At 42.2% G+C, this 22076-nt stretch overlaps 1 protein-coding gene across 1 annotated transcript; it reads left to right on the plus strand.

Annotated features, from left to right (window-relative positions):
* Nucleotides 1-459: 459 nt before the first annotated feature.
* Nucleotides 460-21521, plus strand: LOC134481942 (uncharacterized). The gene is made up of 8 exons (XM_087586743.1): nucleotides 460-641; nucleotides 1368-1530; nucleotides 2778-2909; nucleotides 3367-3543; nucleotides 18978-19036; nucleotides 19096-19255; nucleotides 20657-20788; nucleotides 21231-21521. Exons 1-8 carry the CDS (start codon nucleotides 638-640, stop codon nucleotides 21448-21450), a joined length of 1047 nt encoding a protein of 348 aa, XP_087442869.1. The 5' UTR covers nucleotides 460-637; the 3' UTR covers nucleotides 21451-21521.
* Nucleotides 21522-22076: the final 555 nt, after the last annotated feature.

Below are 22076 nucleotides of genomic sequence, written 5' to 3' on the forward strand. Positions count from 1 at the left end.
TGCATACATTTAAAGGTGTAGGAAAAAAAATATTGGCCTCTATGGAACAGTAAAACTGTGGAAATAGGACTATTTGTCACATGCATGGACCCTGGGTTTATACATTTCAGGAAGAAGAATATCCATCATCCACGGTCTTTAGATCTTTGGCTGTTAACAAAGATGTTCTATCCATTTCAAGGCCTGATACAACTCTCCCTCTCCTCAGCAACTGAGTTGTAATGAAGGAGTGAGAACTCTGAAGCTCTGGAAGGAGAGTGTGCGAATGCGTGTTCCTGGCTCAAAAGTGAGTCTCTGGAAAAGCCACTGCAGAACCTGGTCAGTCTGGGTGGAGGTAGTTAGCAAGTAAGCTATGGCATTTCCCACTGACATCACCGGTAGTGTCTTCCCTGGAAATTCTCTTGTATCCAGGAGAACACTAGAATCTGTGATGTCACCAGTGTTGTGGTGACACCAACTGCCTGAGCGATTTCCCTTCAGTTTCTAATGGGTTCCCAAGGAGGCATGTTCTCCAGGATCCTCAGTCTCTTTCGGAGGGACAATCATATCCATGCAGGCACCAGACCAAGGCAGAGGGAGGCCAGCCTTCTTTCACGTTGGAGAAGAAGACGAATGGAAAGGTCCTTGAGGAGGTCAAATGAGTACTGGGCAGGGCAAGGGGAGCTTCCTGGAGGAGGTTGGCTTGAGCTGGTCCTTCCAGGAGTAGTTCGTATGATTTAGAGCCTCAGTCTTCCTAAATGGCTGACCCAGACTCAACAATTTCTGATCATTAGCTTGACAGAGAAACAAGAACTGTTATATGTCAAGGGCCTTTCCTTGGATCTCTTCAATGTCATGGGCAGTGTCAAAGAATACCAGGATGAGCCCCTGTAAGAATAACAAAGTGTCTCTCCCAGGATAGGCTATCAAAGCACTTCATTCTCAGCAGGGTCCTGTAGATTACGTGGGTAATTGATGCCAAGAGGGATACTCTCCTGGTCATATATCAAGGTCTCAGTTGGATTTGAACACACATGATTCAAGATGTTAAGCAGTTTGGACTCAAGGACTTACCTGCCTCACATCAGACATTAGCTGAGAAGGTCCTCCAATTCTTCTTGTTTAGGCCAGCTTTAGAATTTCAGTGACAGAAGAATGGCTTTAGGAGGTGTGATCTATATCTATGATGGCATATGTCATCCTATGGCTATGATGGTGGGAACAGGGACCTAGCTGAGTTCAGCTTAAAGATAGCTTTCTTGCTTTGTCAGGGATTCACTGTATCTGTAGAACTGTTCATCCTCAGACTTCTGTTTTAGACTAAGCATAGTTTTCCTTGACACTATGTCCACATATATGCCTGTTTACTGGTGTTTATCTACCTACAGAGTCTGATCAGAAGGCATCATCCCAACCCTCCACAACACCTGTTGAGGAGGAGAGAATGAATCGTCTGGAGAACCTCAAAATTGCTCTCCACAAGATGCAGAAGGAGAGAGATGAACTCAGGAGAATCCTGGCCGATTACCCGGGAAAGAATTTAAATGACAGGTAGTCACAATGCAAGTTCTGTTAAATCCACATTTCCTCACATCTCAGTAGGCTACAACTCCAGGGTGTCCTCATGGTCAAAATCACTTTCCTGATTGCATCAGAATGTGAAGTCCAGATGGGAATGAGATGGTGGCACAGGCTATTTTAATTCCTACAAACATAAATCATAGCCTGTGGCCTGAATCACAGTCTGGGAGTGAGGGTAGTAGTGTGTGAGCTCTCATTGTGTGGTTTAAGGAGCCTGGACAGGTGTTGGCTTGTGGGAATTTCTAGGTGCTCTGATTATGAGCAATCATTGTTGTAATTGACGTGGAGGTGCTTTGGGTTCAATAGGTCCTGTGAAGAGCTGGAGGGGCCTAATCCCTCATGCTGCCTCACTGTGTGTGACTGGACTGACAACAGGGTATCATTGGTTTTCTCTGATTTTATTCATTGTATTTGGAGATAATGCCACATCCTTGTATTTATTTGGCATTCTAATAGTATTTGAGAGTGGGAGAGAGAGAAAGAGAGAGAGAGAGAGAGAGAGAGAGAGAGAGAGAGAGAGAGAGAGAGAGAGGGAGGGAGGGAGAGAGAGAGAGAGAGAGAGAGAGAGAGAGAGAGAGAGAGAGAGAGCTAGTTTTGTATGAGTTTGTGTGTGTGTCTGCATGTGTGAGTGCGTTTGTGTGTATCACTTAAGATATGGGTATTCTATGTACTGATTTGGTCTGAGAATTATCCTGTGTCAATTTCCATGGCATGATGATGATGAGGGTGAGAGCCTCACTGTGAGCAGTAGGCAGTAGAACATTTCACATCTGATCAGGTGGACGCACATGGGAATCTCCTGGTGTGTGTTATAAATACTTTTCCCTGTAAATACTGTTCATGTTCCTTTGGGTTTTCATGTAGCAATAGATTCTATGATTGAGAATTGTTACCTAAGAACAGGACAATAGTCTTCATGGGTTTAAGTTGGAGCCTGGATCGTGGCACAGGTTCCTTGAATGTTCTTCGCAAGCTAGTCTATTCCTTCAAACTCCCTCAGGGAGCTCAAGCAAATCAGCTCCCTCCTTCTGTTTCCTGGCACTGCTGTCCCGGTGTCCATAATAATAAACTTATAAATACCAAATGGACCCAGTACCAAGGAGCAAGGGCGTGGCATATTCTAGGCTGGGGTAGTTCAGGATTCAGTCTGAATTCATGTAATACTTGAATCCTTCATTCGTAATGTTATTTCATCCTTGGACCATGCCCTTCCACAGGAACAACTTTGAGTCCGAGATGCTCACGATGCAGCACCAGGAAGTGATGACCGACATGAAGAAAATGAGCGAGCAGGTCAATAGAGCTTTGGTCAAATGTACACACCTCACACTGGAAAATGACTGGTACTGGTGAGTAACTTACAAGGCTGTGACCCCAGCACTAGGCACAGCATGTGTCAGCCCATTCTTATCTGTGAAGTAAAGTGAGGATCACGCTTTATAGTGTTTGAAGCAGACCAGGAAGCCTGTGTCTAAGGAAGGCTCTAGGACACACAGGACACAGAAAGATTGGCCTCCAAGTGACATTCTAATAAAATGGACAAATAAGCACACATAGGGATTAAGTCCTCTTCTGGGAAAAACTTGAATCAATGGTGTCAGGTTTTTGAGAAGTGCCCTGAGTCTTCTGGAATGTGGCTCTTTTCTCCATTTGACCTATCTCTAGGTCATGCTCCATGGCTACTGTGGACTTGGACTATAATCTGGGCTCTTTTTGGATCAGGACCCTAGAAGGAGTAATGGACTTGGAGAAGTGGGAGGAAGTTGGAGACCGGCTGGGATTCACCATTTTTACTTTGTGTCTCAGCCGCAGCTTCTGCCCCTTCCTAACTGAGTTGTTTGAGCTGAAGAACAATGCCCAGAGAGCACGGAATGAGAACAGGGAGCTTCTATGGGAACAGATTGCACTGGAAGAGTCTATTAAGGAAACAACAAGGTTCTTTGGGGAAGCCAGTATGAAAATCCGAGTAACAAGCAGACTCAGGTAGGATGAATGAAGCATCAAGGGCAGGTTTTCCTGATATCTAAGCATAAACCAAGTCAAACCAGTTTAACCTTCTCCACCTTATCCAGACACTCTCCTAGGTCTCATCCAGTTGTTCATCTCTTTGACCATTTACTAAACTTTCTGTGATGTTAGCTTCATGCAAGAAACTGGAGGGTTGACAACCAAATCCTCCTGCTCAACTAGAAAATGCATTTCCTTAAGGGGGATCTGTTGATCACACACTGCACACTTACATGCCATTATGCTAGTGGGATGCCATGTGGTAGCCATCTTTGTAGTGCACAGAGCTGATTAGAGTTCAGTTCAATTGCCAAAAGAATGGCTCTCATTGTCAGTCATGATGGGGCTTGTGGACTTTCTCTCCTTTTCCCCGTACATTGAAAATCTTCCCTTCTGCCTGTCCAAATCGTGGTTTACAGTGACAGAGCTTGAGAAGCAGTTTGTCCGTCCTGTTTTATGTCAGTGTTTTAGTGGTCTTTCCTGTGGCTTATGTCCTGGAGCTGACTGGATGAACAGGGATGTAGGAAAGACTTCTCTCACGGTGAGGGTTTGTGTGAGATATGTGAGGATTAGAGGGAAATTTTTCTCCAACTCCCAACCTAGTGTGCCCAAGAAGTGCATTCCCTACACAGGTTTACTTTTAAGGGATGGATAGCAGTGTCTAAGCTCTCACTTGACACATTTCCTTTGCCTAATCTGTATTCAACAACTGTTCCTCCAGCATGATGGCCTCCCCATTCTTTTCTGCTTCTCACTTATGATATCTGTTCTCTCCCTCTCCCTCTCCCTCTCTCTCTCCCTTCCCCTCTCCATCTCTCTCTGACTATGTGTGTTTGTTTGTGGGCGTGTTTCTTGTATGTTTTTGTCTGTGGGCACATATATGTGTGATCATGTTTATGGCTATGGTGCATATTGTACTTTGGAACTTGTTTGTTTTAATTATTTGTGATATGGGTGTCTTATATATAGAAGTGTGTGTATATGTGTGTTTTTTCGCATGTGTGTGTGAACTCATCAAGTTTCTGAACACAGACACATATACATATATTTATATATATTGTATAAGTCTATATGTGCATATTTAGAAACATGTAAAAGTATACACACACACACACACACACACACAAACACTCTGAGAGAGAGAGAAGAAGAGAAAACATAATCTTTCCAATTACATTTTAAACTGTTCTTAATGGGGTCTCTATCACTATTCAATCTATTTACACTGGGAAAACTAATCATCAACATTGACATTACTTGGAGAAAAACTCAGGAATGGGGTACAGGGATGTGAGGAGAGGCTGCTGTGTGATATCCATGTACCTGAGTGTGGAAACTGATGACTCAGGGCTCTTCTGCCTTCTTTGCTCTCGGTGTATAGTAACACTGGAAGGTCACGTGCTTGTTGTGTCTTCTCAACATACTGATTATGTTAATCGTTACCTGCCACCACTTTCTTTCCAGATTGGCCTAAACTTGGTTGAATACACCTTGGCTTTGGAGTTTGGTCTGGAATTTGTTAATTGAAAGATTAATTTGGTTAGAGTTGAATCTGCAAGCAGAAGATGTCCAGGAGTTATGCTGAGGTGGAATCACATCTGTGCCTCAGACAGAAACTTAGGCTCAAAATAGTCCACAGCACTCACCCTGTGTTGGGTCTGTGGCACTCTTAACCATTGTTATTCAAAATCATTTGATCTGAGTGAAAATCATCTGTAAGGAGGGTTTAGAACAGTGATGACCCTCAGACATTCCTGGAGGTGTCAAATGGGTAGCCCTGTGAGAAGCCATGTACAACTCTTGTGAAAGTTCAACCTTTTGACACAGCGATTCCAGAACAAGAAGTCGGTGTGAGCAGAGAAACTGTGGCACATTAGTGTTGTAGTGGTTCACCTCAGAGCAGCCATGAAGCAAAATTACCCAGATGTCCATCAGTCAGAAAGTGAAAAGGTACAATGTTGTCCAGCCCTTCCATGGACTGCGGCTGAGTTTGATTATACCTGCCAGCATTTGGCTTTGAATTAGCCTTGTCTTACTCGAATTATATCTGATAGCATCCCAGTCCAAGTTTTACCTTGGATTGTGGTTATGGAGATTTCCTAGCTGTTTGTGCTGGTAGTTTGGCTCCCCTGTCAGGTACTGTATGGTAAAGGGACCTCATATTGGAAAATGCAGCTCACTTTGCATGCACTGGGAAACAGTGGGCAGAGGACTGAAGAGGCTCACCTGCCCCCACCCCCAGTGCTCTGTTTCCTGAAATCAGCCTCCTGTGCACAGCCTTGTGACCTTGCTAAGGAGGCTTGGCTAACAGGCCTAGATGTCACATTTCTAATTTCTGATTTTCATGGGAATACACTTTATTGGCTGAGCTGTCTTTAGGCTATGCTCACTGTGTACTTACCCCATTCCAGGTTTTTGTTTCTTATGCCACAATAGTAGACTGGGTGATCTCTTCTATTACCATTAACTGGGAAACTAACCACATTCTGCAAAATACTCTGCTTGTATGTGTGAACAAATATAATTGGGTGAGTTCAAAAGTGTGTATGTCTGGGTATCTGTCTGTCTGTGTCTGTATACATGCATGCCTCCATGGGCAATATAATCTTCTAATGACCAGGATGAGGAGAGCATGGAGGAAAGTCTGCAGTAGCCCCTGAATCAGCAAAAACTGGTCACTGAGCAAAAGGCCTTGTCTGAGAAGATGCAGCATAATTTCGGTGTCACTGAGATGAGTTGAAAGCACAGGATGAGAGGACCCAAGTAGATTCCCTGTACTTATAAACTGTCTTATTGGGTGTGTGACTTTCTCCATAGTTCTCAGCATCTGTCAGCTAGGAGCAGATCAGAATATTATTCTTGTCCATTTTAAAAGAAATTCCGTCCATGAAGTGTATGTGATCCATAGAGATTCTGGCTATTGTGTACTGATCCCTCCAGTCTGAGCTCTCTAGTATTATCTGAGCCCAGTGCCTTTAAGTCTCCCCACAAATAGTTTTACGATACCCATAAACAAAGGAGTGGTATAGTTTATTGTCCGCATGAATATGTGCTTTAGAGTTCAATGCCTACCCTCGGCAAGATTTCCATGCCGCATATTCTTGCCAAATATAATATCACTTCAGTGGGCATGTACTTCTTGCGATATTGTTTCTCTGGGTCTTTGCTGATATTGAGGTTGTCAAGTGGACCCCAGGCATATTCCTGCACTGGAGGAATAATAATAGTCTTCATATCAGAGATGGCCGGGTTTCCAAGGCCTTCCTATTGTTTTCTAGGTTGTTCATATCTCTCCTCAACTGACATTTAGCCATTGCTACATGATATTAAAATATAATGTATATGTATGATTGGATTTATCTGCTCTCCACTGTTCAATTTTTAGCAGTTTTAAAAGCTGGGAAAATATGCAGGCCTGTGGGATCTCTTCCCCTTCTCTCTTGGGCATGAGAGAATGACCTCAGATGAAAGATCATCCTGGATTATCCTGCTGAATTGTGCTGCTGTGTATGGGATAAGTGACATGGCAGGTCCTCACCAGGTCTCTTCCACCCCTAGGTCTGAACACTGCAGCAGAAGCTTTCCCAGGGCACAGAGCAGGATTACAGCTCTCAGAGACAGGACTGTCTACCAGGAGCACTGAGGGTGCAAAGATTGACACCACCTCCCACATCTCAGTCCTTGTAAACATAGCAATCTTGGGCTGCATTTGAAAGACCTTGAGGTGTGGCCTGGAACACGCCTCACGTTTAACCTTTTGAGGACTTGTCCATCAACAACCAACCACCCGGAATGAGGCGTCTACATTCATCTTGAGGAGATTTTTACCATCTTACCTGCCGTTCTGCTGTGTTTGCAAGGCCAGCAACAGGCTGGAGTTATATGTTGAAGAAACAGCAGGAATTGAATGCTGACTAATTTACTTGTTATATTTGATATTTAGTTTGAAGTTTGGTTTTATGCATTTGGTTTTATTTGTTTAAGTTTGAAGTTTTGTTATTTATTTGTTAACTTTAGTTTTTTAATTAATATGCTATATTCCTAATGCTATATACATTGAACTCATTGACTCCCCACTTTAAAGTGTTCTTGAATAAATTAATGCTTGCCTATAAATAAAAATGTGACCTTTAACCCTTCACTCACAAGACCGTCCTGAGTCGTCTGTGGTTCTTCCTCCTGTAACAGCACAAGTGTAAGGCAACAATGGTTTTCTGCAAGTCTCATGCAGCTTAGGCTTCATCATCAGTTCACAGCCAGCCAGAGCTACGCAGGAACCTGTTCTCTTGATGTAGACAGTTTGTCATGCTCTGTGGAAACCACTTTCATGATGAAAAATATCCTTGCTTTATCCTTGTGCTCACAAATTTAGCTTCCTTTATAATGACAAACAAAGGAGAAACACAGAAGTATTTCTCTAATACCTTAGAGGAAATAAAACCATTCAGTATGGGAATATAAAAAGCGATCAGGACACATGGAGCTGTATGCCACTGCATTCCTTGTAATACAGCATCGGTTAGGACTGCAGATTTATTGAATTCCAGCAATTTTGGAGGAACGATACTTTTAAAATTTTTATTAGATACAGTTCTTTATTACATTTTAAACATTATTCCCCTCCCTTGTTTCCTTCCTTAAGCCCCCATTCCCTTCCCTCTCCCTTCCCCATATGTGTATCCTCCTATACATCCCCCTTATTGTTCACACATATTCCGTTGCACTGCCCCTGGAACATTTTCTTTATTGTTTTGTTGGTTTGTTTGTTGTTATTCTTTTTCTCCCATTTTTATTAAATTGGGCATTTCTTATTTACATTTCAAATGTTATTCCTTTTCCCAGTTTCCTTTCCATCAGCCCCTTAACCCCTCCCCTTCCCGTTCTAAATGGGTGTCCCCTCCCCGTCCAACCCCCATTACTGCCCTCTCCAACATTCCCTACACTGGAGGTTCAACCTTGGTAGTACCAAGGGCTTCCCCTTCCACTGCTGCCCCAACAATGCTATTTACTGCTACCTACGCAGGGTCAGTCCATGTGTAGTCTTTGGGCAGTGGTTTGGTCCCTGGAAGCTCTGGTTGGTTCTTATGGGGTTGCAAGCCCCTTCAGCTCCTTCAGTCCTTTCCCTAGTTCCTCCAATAGGTGTCCCGTTCTCAGTTCAGTGGTTTCCTTCTGGCATTTGACTCTGTATTTGACATGTTCTGGCTGTGTCTTTCAGGAGAGATCTATATCCGGTTCATGTCAGCATGCACTTCTTAGCTTCATCCATCTTATCAAGTTTTGGTGGAGATATAGATGATATAGATATAGATATAGATATAGATATAGATATAGATATAGATAGATATAGATAGATATAGATAGATATAGATAGATATAGATATAGTAGATATATACATAGATAGATATGGACCACATGTGGGGCAGGCTCTGAATGGCCATTCCTTCATTCTCTGCTCTCAAATTTGCCTCCCTATCCCCTCCTATGGATATTTTGTTCCCCCTTTAAAGAAGGAGTGAAGCATCCACATTTTCATCATCCTTCTTGAGTTTCATGTGGTTTGTGCCTTAGATCTTGTGTATTTCGAGTATAACCAAGAGGCGAGGATGCAAAAGAATCAAATGGATAGCTTGACGCCAGAGGTTGGTGGTGAACACCAGAGGGAAAGATCATTCTTCCAGAAACATTTGGCAGGTTTCTGGTAACTCAGCTTTACCAGACTACTTGTTTGGGTCCACAGAACTCTCTCAGTTGCCATCAGCAAGGTATGTTATACCCACATACACTGGACAGTGTAGAAGGAGATGTCAAAGCCAGATGTCACATTTACACCTATGTAAATAAAAAACAGAGATCATTTACCCAGAAGGATTGCATACAGGTAGCCAATGCTCTGATAAATTATGGGAACCTGAATTAACTGACACATGGCCTCCTAGAGTAAGATAAAAGTACCTGCTTGATTTATTGATACCTTTTCTGGGTGAGTAGAAACTCACTACATCAGACTGAAACTGATCATAGAGCAACTAGAAAGCTCTGCTAGGAACTTTCCCGCTAATTTTGCCACTCACTAGGAATGCTGCCATATAATAGCCCAGCTCTCACGGCCAAAGCCTGTAAAGAACAGTCAAAGATTTATGCATAGTTTGGAGTCTTTGTTGTGCAGAATTCTGGGTAGGTGGAAATAATGAACAAGACATTAAAGGAGACACTAAGAAAACTCTCATTAGAGTCCAAGAAAGGTGGAAAGGCTCTTTTCTTATTTTGGGCCTGCTGTACTCCATACAAGGAGGGATTGAACCATAGAATATTATGTTTAGAATACACCCCCCATTGCTTCTAAGTCTTAGAGATCAGCACTTGGCAGAATTCTTCAACTATTTTATTCTTGAAATCCTGTCTGTCCAGTTCTCTGTAAAGTCTATTACTTTGAGTATCAGAGAGACCCAGTAAACCTCTAAATCTATCAACAATATCCCCTAATTTGGACCTGGTGGTAGTGAAACTGCATGAGCCAAGTGGGCATCGAAAAGGACAATGAAAGCAATTTGCAAAGGACCTACGTGGTGATGTTTTACACTCTTACAGCTATGAGGTTAGGTGGAATTTTAACATGGATTCCTCACAACTAGGTCAAGAAGGTAGAAGCCACAGATGACAATGCCAAATAGACTCCCTCCAGAACTTCTGGACCTATTAAAGTTGAGCTTTCACCTGACCTCAAGCCCTTCCACTCCCTGCCTAACCTCCTGAATCTTATGTTTGGCATGAATACAGGATCATGGTCCAAACTCTAACACCCTCAGGCCTGGCCCTGGGAACTCAGGAAGGTGGATACTAGAGAAGTGACATCTAATGGACCCGCGGAAGAGCAATCTCCGTCCACGTTGTCCTTTGCTCACTAATATCTGGTTATTTTTTTTTTTTTGAGAAAGGATTTGGAAGTTTATCATTTGAAGTAGGTGCACAACATTTAAAGTTGTATATTCACTGTGTAACTGGGTTCACTATGTTACCAAGATCATTGCAACAGAGGAATTGCAAATAGAGACTTTGTGAGTAGACATCCATGAATATGTGTAAAGAAAGACACCTTTGAAGGAATGCACAATAAGAAAATGAAATCCAATATCCAATAAATTAAAGGTCTGGAGGGAAATACTGCCTTTTGGGAAACAGGAAAACCTAGGAAATGGGAATGTATGTCACAGGAATGGATCTGGGAATAAAATTATTATCCAGAAGAATCTTCCACCCCATGTCCCTTGATCTTTCTCCCCATGCCAAGCCCCTGACGCAATCTGCCCTTTCAGAGCATGTAACTACTAATGGAGCAAAGAGAAATCTCTAGCTTTAGAGGGAGGAGATATGGAAAGGGTTCCAGTGTGTCACTGGAGAGCCTCCTGGAGATGGCACCTCAGAATCTGGTCACCATAAGGAAAGCTGGTTAGCAGGAGGCCCTGGCAGTTCCCAGTGACGTCGTCAGTAGACCCTTCCCTGAACAATCTCTTGTATCCAGGAGAGCCCTGGCATCTTCTGTGGTGTCACAAGTGTTGTGGTGGCACCAACTGCCTGTGGGATGTTCCTTCAGTGCCTCTATGGTTCACTGATTGACCTGTTGTCCAGGCTAAGCAGGCCGTTCGTGAGAAAGAACAAAGAGCATGAAGAGATGAGAGTTGGGGAGAAGGAAGCTGCCCTTCTGTCTTGTTGTAAAAAAGGAAGAAATAAATGGTCCACGGGAAAGCTCAGTGAGCTCTGGGCAAAGGGTGAGGAGGTTCCTTGAGGAGACAGCCTTGAGCTGAGCGTTCCAGGCATGGAAATCTGGAGCCGGGAGCTTATAAGAAGCAGCTGGACTTCCTGCTTGTTATGGTTCCTGGAACTCAGAGCCTTTACATCATTAATTTCTCTATTTCAGAAGCCAGTTGTTGGGAAGGGCACCACTGTTTTCCTGAGACATTATGCCTTTTACTCCTTTTATCTAGAAGACAAAGGTCCTTAGGAAGAAGGGCGAGACTAGTGTGGTATCCTCGGCTCAGGGCTGGCTGTTCCCCCTTTGGATTGGTTCAGTTTGTGTCTGACACTAATATCTGGGAGAGGGAAGACTTCTAGATAGACCCCATCATCTCAGGCTTTCCGCTAGAGTTATTCTGACTGCCATTCCCTGATAGTGGTCCCCTTAGATTTCTGAGTCAACACGTGTGCGTGTCATGCAGTTTTCTAGTGCAGTGAAGAACTGTTAGTCAGTGAACCAGAACCGGGACTGGCTCCTTCCTGACTTCTCTAGGTGTCCTGAGCAGTAAGTGGGGGAACTAAACGATCATGTTCTACCAATACAAGGCATCTATTACTACAGTCCTGGGGTCTAGAGAGATCTATCTTGATTCTGGGCATCACCACAGCAAATGAGTGCTGATGGAGTTTGTATTTTCATCCTGGCTTTGTACCTACAGACTATGGTGTTCTGAAGCCAAGTTCCATCCTGTGCAGCTGTGAATAGGCCTGAGGAGGCTGTCTCCTTGGTTTTCTGAAGCATTGCTAAGGGAGCCAGAGTAAATCAGCACCCACTGCTCAACAGAGCTCTGGGAATGTTGACATCCTCAGCTTCAGCTACATATTCAGCTAGGTCAAAAGATCACCTGTCAGGTCCGTTCTTAAATATCCTTCAGGGTGCTAGGGGTGGACTATAAGGAAGTAGTATGCAGGAGAGGTGCTGGCCCTCAGCTGCTACATGTAAGTGTGTGTGGGAAACACCTGAACTCTTCTATTACAGATCAGAGAGATGAGCTGCAATCACATTCAATAGACTGTGTACATTCTTGGGGTTTGCCTTTGACCATGCAGGTCTGTTGTCTCATACTTCATTGTTCATGTGGCCAAGTTGTGGGAAAGCACCACTCACAATTGTTTCCCATCCTCTATCCTAGGGTCTTAGATTTTAGCATAACACTTCACATCTTAACTTCTAGATCCACTGTCCTAACTTTACTTCAACATGCACGTCTCTATTATCCTTGCACCGTGTGTGTGTGTGTGTGTGTGTGTGTGTGTGTGTGTGTGTGTGTGTGTGTGTGTGTGTGTGTGTGGTTAGTTTGCATACAACTTTAGGGAAACCTTGCCACTGAAATCCTCTAGGAGTCTATGTAAGTAATCTGTAAATTGTGGATCAGGCAAAATCCAATTGCTCTCCCGCAACGTGGCCTTCTAGAAAGAGTAGCATAAACTGCAATAAAAGGATATACTTGAAAGTAAAACTTGGAGGAAAGGCCCTGGCTTATCTACATCATCACTGTGAACTGTGACATTACTCTCTTGGCTTCTGTGCCCAGACATGAGGGCTCTGAAGTTATGCTGCCTCCTGTGAACTGTGAATGAGCTTGTGTCACACGAAGCATATGAATGGAGTGAGAAGACAGTAGGAGGACATTGTGACATTGCCCTCCCAATGGAGACATGGAAGTGTTGACAATCACAGTGGGTGAGTCTCAAGCTGCACTTTGAGACCCAGCCAGGCTACGTTTCTCCTGTCAGCTCACTTCCTGCACATCCACCACAGGCCAAGGGCAGGCTCAGATGAAGCTCTGTTGAAGGCAGGTGCTGTCCCTTGTGGGCTGCATCCCAGGGTATGCGGAAGACCATTCAGCCTCCCGTGATGTGGGAGAGCAGAGTAGTAAGAGGCAGACAGAGGGGACAGTTCTGTGTTTGTTTTCTTGGCTGCCATAACTACATCTTCCAGGCTAAGTATTTGCTCATGGAAGTCTGCTGTGTCACTTTTGTAAAGGCCAAGCTGTCTGAAGTCTCAACAACACAACTGGCTCCAGGCTGCTTTCTCAGTTACTGGGATTTACACGCAGTCCTTCATACCTTGTCTTCTAGAACCACAAATTCTTTTTTTGGCTTCATATGGACAAGGCATATTTTCTCACTCTCTCCTTCTAGAGACCAGTAGGAACACATATATTGTACAGCCATGCTTATTGTCTAAACTGCCAGGCGTCCATGTAGGGCATTAGTGGGTACAGCATCATATCTCAGCATCTCTTACTGTAAGGGTTGGAGCAGAACTCCCCCATCTCATCCTGGGTGACGATGTAGATTAGACCCATCAGATTAAATAAAGAATTGAAAAAAATATTTCCTGGGGGGAAGTGGTAAGGAAATCATGTTGCCGTCCCATAAATGCACTGCTATGAGCAAGCTTCAGACAGCCTGAGGGGTGCAGCTCTCAGCCAGTGTTCTCAACCTTGCCCTCCCACAACCCACAGAAGTCCACACTTGTATGAGCACGCTGTTTGAAAACTCAGATGAAGAGCTTTAGCATACTTGGTCCTCACTGTAGCCATAATAACATAGACGACAGAGCAGATTGTGCATTCATCTCTATTCATAAAGGAGATTAAGAAAATCCCAAGAAGTTTTATGTTGATCCTAGTCAGAGTACCAGCAAAGTCAAATATGAAATGCAAAATTGCAGAGCTCTCCTTCCAAGAATATCTGTATAAAAATTTGTTTGCAAAACACTGTCCTAAGTAATTTCTTCCGTTTGCACTTTGACATTTTGCTTTGATGTCTTGCTATGACATTTAATTATCATGGAACTGTAGGTCTCTTCTCTGGTCTCCAGTGAGAAGGACTCATTCCCAATAATGATGTATCTGTAGGAGACTAAAAGAGAAAAAAAAAAGATCAGGATTAAAGTTCTGGGTTAAAGGTGTGACTTCCCACCTCAAATATTAGAAGTAAATTTGACTTAATATTAAGCAGAAATTCCTCACAGATTTTCCCTCTACTTTTGTGGTTTGGTTAATCTCAGATGAAGACAATTTAACAACCAAGAACAACCTTTAGACTCATATGCCCCTCCTCACTAATATTCTTGAGCAAATGGAACACTAAAAGATCAAAAGGAAGGGATGGTTATAATCAAAAGCTACATCTGGGTCAGCTCTAACTCTCTTAGGAAGGTGACTTTGGATTCGCTCCTTAATGCCCATGGATTGCTCACATAGGACTCTGTAGAGTGCTGTTTCTACTGCCTCACTTTAAGCTCTAGGCAGACCAAGCTATCAACCCTGCCCAGGTTTCTTTGGATTGCACATAAAAGACACATACATTAAGATACTTTTGATGAGATGGCTCAGTGGACAGGTTCTTCTAAGTCTCCTCGAATTGGGATGCCCTCCTTTTTACAGCTCAGTCGCTCAGTTGCCTTTAGTCATAGCTCAGCACCCCAAGTCTGCTCTCAGCTTATTGTGTTTATAGCCTCCTGCCTGCTACACCACGCCCAGTCTGGGAGGCCATCAATGGCCACTGAATCCTAGATATCAAATGGCTGGTAGCTCTTACTCCCTCTGAAGTATTAAATCCCTTCTCCTCCCTTGTTTATAATAGCCTGCCTGCAGGGAATTGAAGACCTGCCTATGCCACCCAGCTGCTTGGCCAACAGCATCGTTATTGAACTATCAAGAATCAGTGTTCACAGGAAGATTCTAAGCATCAAAACCACACCCTACAGAACTCAACGCCTGTCTCTGGTTTGGAGTGGGAGATAGAATAGTTAGAATTGGATCATTGAAATTCAAATAATTATGATAGATATGTTACTAATTACGCCTGGATAAAAGCCTCCAAGAGAGTGAAAATTGGTAACATTTAAGGTAAAAAGGAAAAAATCCTAATGCAGCAAACACAGTGGACCTGCCAGAAAGACTGGGGTTTGTACTTGAACTTCTTTCGACAACTTCTTGATCACTCCATGCATCCTAAGAATAGACCAAAAACAAAAGCAAAACAAACCAAAACAAAATAAAATACAAAACCACCAAAACAAAACAAAAAGTAAAACCAAAAGCAAAAGAAACAAACAAACAAACAAAAAACAAAAAACAAAACCAACCAAAACAAAAAAAAAACAAAAACCTTGCTAAAACAGGAGGACTGAGGGAAGATTGCTTGAGGTCTTCATTGTTAACTACAACTACAAGCTATCAATGGCTTTCAATGAAAAAATTTTTTATTATTTTATTTGAAGCTTCTCTCTGGGTCAAAGAAACAGGGTTTGGGGGCAGCACCACCAGGAAACTGGAACAAATAATACTATAGAGCTCACCACTGATATTACCATGGTGACTGAGGGCACAGCAGAGAATACTGGTGTTAGACAACGGGTCTTGTGGTGTTCTGGATGCTTGCGATATTTATGACTCTGAAATGAGTTAGAGCCACCCTGAAATCATGACTAAATGGACTCCTCCATTTCTTTGGAGCACAAGATCTGTCATCCAATTGACTGACTATGTTTTGTACCTGGGACCTGGCCTCTGTAGTAAGGCTAAGGCTTCTGATGGAAAATCCTTCACCAAAACTCTGGATGGTCCATGGTGGTGCCAGCAAACAACCATGCCCTGAGTCCACCCTGCAGCCTCCAGAAGAGGTTTCAAGAAGTCAAAGTTACCAACATTTTGTTTGTGGCTTTGACTTGATATCACATTTTATTTTAAATACTGTGTAATTTCTGGCATAATTCCTTCTAATTTCTTCCTCACATGAAACTTCACTTGTGACCTCAAATTCTATTCATGCAGTGTTACTTTTATCTGGAGTAGGGTAAGGTTTGTATTTTCCTTTTATACCTTGCTGTGATGGCTAATTGTAGCTGTCTAAATGGTGCATTCTTGAGCAATTGAGCCATCAGAATGGCTGGCAGGCATATATCTTTGGCATTTTCTGGATGGTTAGTTGATGTATGGGGACTTAGCCCACTGTGGGTGGTACCAGCCCTAGTAAGGGGAGGAGAGGTCATAGAGAAAGGTAGCTGAGCAGATGAGTAAGCAGAGTTCCTCTCTGTTTTCAAGCTGCTGCCTTTTGTTCTTATCTTGTATTCCATTGATGATGAACTGTAACTTATGGGGTGAATAAAACCTTCACTTTCCCAAATTGGTATTTTTATGTTTTACTATAACAGTAGGAAACTAACTTGAACATTTGGAATTTTCTTGAGATCTGCTCTGATAGTCCCTCCTCCTGCAGGTATGGAACCTCAGTTTTTAAATCAATAAACACAGTTCCTGGACACTCTAAACTGTTGAAATATTCGCTCTGCCAACCGCATCACACTGCTTAGGTAACTATTACATTTTTTATCTCATTACATTTTTTCCTCCTTTTTTTTTCTCTTTAAAATTATCTCTCTAGACATGTTAGCTCTTTGTACTTTAAAAGTTGTCTTTTCTCCCATAGTAGAACATTTATAGTTACATTCATGCATTTCATAAAAGTGGGTGATTTATTGCAGTAAAATTTTCTAATCATTATTTATTGTATTAATTTTATTAATTCATCAAAAACTGACCTTAATATATTATCTACTTATCCATAAAAATATAAAAGCTTTGATTATTCAAGTCTTTAAGGTCTTTCAGAACATCAGCCGGAAAGTTCTTACATGTATTCAGGATGGATCGTGGGTACTTCATATGTCTTCTTACTAATAGTATGCTTTATAAGTAAGCTAATCCACAGTATTTTGTTATATATTTTAAGAGTATTTTGAGTAGATTATTTCCCTGATTTCTTTCCCATGGTTTTTTATTGGTATACAGGAAAGATAAAGAGTTTTGTGTGTTATTTTGCATTCTACTACTTTTATGAATGTATTTTCAGATTTAAGAACATTTTTTAGAGACAAATTGTTTCTATTTAGCATTACCTCTAGCTAATTCACGGTTGTCTTTGCATTTTAAATATATTAATCCTCATTATTTTATTTAATATTTTCAGATTATTATGAGGGGAATTTTTCCCAGATTTTCTCCTGGTATGAATTGGATTGGCATAAAGGAAGGCTAAGAAATTTTGTGTGTTCCCATTGTATTGTGCTTTTATGAATGTATTTATCAGTCTTAAGAGATGGTGATATTGGGGTTGGGGATTTAGCTCCGCGGTAGAGTGCTTGCCTAGCGAGCCCAAGGCCCTGGGTTCGGTCCCCAGCTCCGAAAAAAAAGAAAAGAAAAAAATAAGAGAGATGGTGATACATTTTTAGTTTTAAAAATAGTATCACGTCATCTGCAAATGAAAAGATTTTGACTTCTTCATTTTTCATTTGGGTTACCCAAGTTCACCACCCACCACTGATGCTTATTGTTATTTATTCCACTTTTCCTCTGGGTTTCTCTCTTGTCTCTTTTCATTGTTGCTACTCCCCCCACCCCTTGTCCATCCTTCCCTGCCTCTACCTAGGTCCCTCCATCCTTCTGCCTCCCATGATTATGTTCTTCCCCTTCTAAGTGGGTTCAAGCATCCACAATTTGGCCTTCTGACATGTTACCCTTCGTGTGATCAATGAATTGTATAGTGGGTCTTCTGAACTTTTGGGCTAACATCCATTTGTCACTAAATACATCCCATGTTATGTCCTTTTCGATCTCTGCTACTTCACTATTTTCCAGTTCCATCCCTTTGCCTACAAAGGTCCTGGTATTCATTTTTGATACCCGAGTACTGTTCCTCTGTTTGAATAGAGCGCACTTTCTATATTCATTCCTCAGTTGAGTTGAGGTCTATCGTAGTTCTTTCCAGCATTTGACTAATATAAGTAAGGCTGCTATGAACATATTCAACCACACGTCCTTCTCATATGTGGATCATGTTTGAGTATATGCGCTGAAGTGAGTGGTAAAGCTGGGTCTTCAGGTAAAGCTATTTGCATTGTTCCCATTATCCTCCACATTGATATCCAGAGTGGCTATACAGAGACCAGACTGAGGCAGAAGAAAGCTGGCCTTCTGTATTGTAAGTACGGAAGAATGAAATCGTTCTGGGGAAGGCACAGTGAGTACTAGGTAGAGTTGGGGAACTTCCTCCAGGAGGCAGGTTTGAGCTGTGCCTTTCAGGAGTAGGCCTTACAGGCAGGAGCCTTGGAATTTGTCAACTGCAGACCAAGAGTCAAGAGTCCTGATGATTAATTTGACAGAGAACCAGGAATTGGCAGGCCTGCAACTTCTTTTCTATGAGCCTTTTAATTTCTACTGACAAGGAAGCCTTTATGAGAACAACAATGTGCCCGCTCATGGTTGGGTGCTGAAGCACTTCATCCTCTAGATTACTGTAGGTTACCTAAGTCTGTGGTGACAACAACAAGGAAGGATGAACCCCCTAGTCATGAATTGAGGTCGCAGACACTTTAAGCTTGAACACACGATTAGGGTTTGATGGTGCTGTGAACTCCAGGATTTACCTGCTCCACGTCTGATATCTGCTGACAATGTCCCAAATCTTTATGTCTGAGATAGATTCTATCTTTCAGTATGAGGGATCATGTAATAGTGAGTGAGGCTTATGTATGGCAATGGAGGTTGGGAAGAGGGAAATAGCTTAAGAGTCCACATTAGAGATAGCTTTTCTTCTCTTTCAGGGATTCAACAAGTCTCCAGCCTTTCCTCTTCCTCAACCTCCTTTTTGAGATTCAGAATGGTCTTTTCTACCCATGGGCTATCAAATATGTCCATTCACTTGTGTTTATCTATCTACAGGGTTTATTCGGAAGGGATCATCAGAAAATTTCATCAGTAACCATGAAAAGCGTATAAAGAATTTGGAGGAACTACAATCTGAAATCCAGAAGTGTAAAATCGAGCGGGATGAACTTTCTCAAATCCTGGACCTTTATGTCAATGATGGTTTGAACTACAGGTAGTCATTATGCCCTGTAACCTACTGACTGTCTTGTGCTCTCTCTGCTAAGCCAAGATTTCCTCACATCCAGAAAGTGTTACATCTCTCATCCTGGACTTTAAGGAGCCTTGGCAGGTGCTGGCCTGTGAGAGAAGCTAGGTGCTGTGTGTTTAGGGTCAACCTCTCTTGTACTTGACCCTGAGCTCCTTGGAGTTGGATTGGATTTTTTCAACAGCTGGAAGGACCTGGTCACACTTGCTGCATCTAAGTGTGTGAATGAAATGCCTGAATGTCCTCACTCTTACTCTGATTTAGGTCGTTATACACTGATTCTATGGCACCTCCACGATAAAGTTGGCATTCTAATTATGTTTGTATATGGGTTGGTATGTATGGATGGATGTGAAAGTATTTGTGTGTGTTTTGCTCAGGATCAGGGAGTCTGGGACCTTTGATTGGGTCTGAGGATTTGTTTGATGAACAGTTTGCAGGTCATGATAGTGATGAGTCTGTGGAGGCCGTCATTGATCAACAGAGCACTTTGCTCCTTCTGTTTACCTTGCTGGCACATAGGACTCTCCTAAGGGGAGGAGGTGTTATGAATCCTCTTCCCTGTAAAAAGTAGTTATGGCCTCTGGGAGTCATGTAACAAGGATTGAGAATCTCTGCTTTCAAAACAAGAGAAATGTCATCACATCTTTCTGTTGGACCCAAGGCTATGGCACAGACTGGAGGAAACATCTTATACTTCTTACACAACTGTTCAATTCCTCCATGCATACCTGGCCAGATCTTGAAGGTCAGCTTCCTCCATTTGGTCCCCTGGCTCTGCCGTCCAATGCCCAGGATAATTAGTTTAACCAGCACCAATAGGAAGGAGCAAGTTTGTGTTATATAAATGGGCTTAGGTAGTCCAGAGAACACTCTGATTTCATTTATTTATTTATTTATTTATTTATTTATTTGTTTGTTTGTTTGTTTATTTATTTATTTATTTATTTTCCTGCTTTGAACTTTCTTTTCTTTTTTTAACTATCCAAGGATGGTTTATTGTGACCTAGAAAAGGTCACTGTGGGAATAAATTCTTGGCACTTGTTATTCCCAAACATGCAGCTCTCAGACTTTCCCCCCTCCTATACAGAGGGTCTTTGTAGGACCGTATCTCACCAGCCTTTTAAGGAGCCCTTATTTCAAAACAAATGTGTGCTGATTTGCAGAGAAATATTTTCTATGGGAGAGTGATGGTTTGAGTCTCACTGTTGTGTTTTGGCTGTGGTCTTTGAGTTTTCCACTTTCTTCCCTAGCCCCCATTCCTTGAATTTGAATTTTTTATTGGGTATTTTTTATTTACACTTCATCTAATTCTGAAATCATGAGTTCAGACAGTTATTTGTTCCTTGGGTCATGTTCTAACACAGGCTGAGTGTTGAATTGCCAATGCTTAAATCCCAACATGAGATGAGAACGATGGATATGCATAAGATGACCAACTGGATAAGTGATGCCATGGAGAAGTACAAGGAGCTCATACAAGAGAACAATTCCTACCGGTGAGTCACTGACAGAAAGGAGACCCCAGCACTAGGCGGGGAATATTTCTGTCCAGCTATGACTTTGAAAAAAGATCTGGGATCCATGAGAAAGACATGGAAAGTTTGTATAGCTGCTGGGTCTTCTATCATCCCTCAGAGGGGATTGGCCCTCCACCTGCCAATGGTTTTACAATACCATGAACACATAAGCACCCATATGCACCATTTCCTCTTCTTGATGTGCACATACCCTCTTAGTGTCAGGATTTTCTGAAGTACTTTGATTCCCGTGGAATGCGGACTCGGGATTTGACCTGCCTCTAATTGGTGCTAACATGCAAACTGTGGCTCTAGTCTGGAGATGCCTGTGTATGGGGCCCTTGAAGGGATGATTGTACTTGCAGGAGTCGCAGGCAAATAGAAACTGCCTGGGATTTACCATTATTTGTTTTTGATTCAGCATCAGAAACTTCCACCTCCTGAATGAATGCAATGAATTGAAGAAGAATGTAAGGATTTTGATGAATGAGAACAGAAAACTGCTGGTGGAGCAGACTGAACTGCAAGCATCCTGTGAGGAGGGAAAGGGGTTCTGTGAGGAGGCCAGCAAGACCATCTACACCACAGATATTGAATCCTTGTGTCCTGTACTTTTGAGTAAATCGAATGTATCCTTGTGAATCAAACAGTGATCTCGAACTCGTCACTCTTAAGAACCTTCTTTATTGAAGTGTGATGTAACCATCTGAAATCCCACAGCTCTCAGGCAGAGATGGATCTCTGCATTCTCACAGGGATTGGGCATCATAATGACTTCCCAGTCAGACTGAGATACAAAGAAAATTGTACTTTCAGTGTAGATTGTGTGTCCAACTCTGAATACCAACTTCATGATGAAAAAATTTTCAACGCTGTATCCTTATCAAATATTTAGCGACCGCTAAAATATACTCTTTTGTGGATGAGAGTGTTGAACATATTAATGGAATATTCATCAGGCTTTCTCTAGTATCTCCCAGGAAATAAAACAATATTATAGGGAGTATAGAAGCAGTCATGAAACAGAATTGCTTGCTTTTGGTTTCCTTCAAACATGATATCAATTGTAACTGCACAGAAGAGATAATAAATTGCAAGAGCTGTTAGGGGATAGGGTTTTTATGGTTGGTTGTTTTCTTGTTCTTGATTAGGATGATGACTTTTGTTCTTGACAATGTACTATGTTCCATTTGGGATTTCAACTCAAGCAGATCACATAGTTTACAATTCAGTTTCTAGATTTCTTTAAAAGCTGGACAAAATATCC

This window comes from Rattus norvegicus, chromosome 15 (assembly GCF_021556685.1).
Source record: "Rattus norvegicus strain SHRSP/BbbUtx chromosome 15, alternate assembly SHRSP_T2T, whole genome shotgun sequence".
NCBI lineage: Eukaryota > Metazoa > Chordata > Mammalia > Rodentia > Muridae > Rattus > Rattus norvegicus.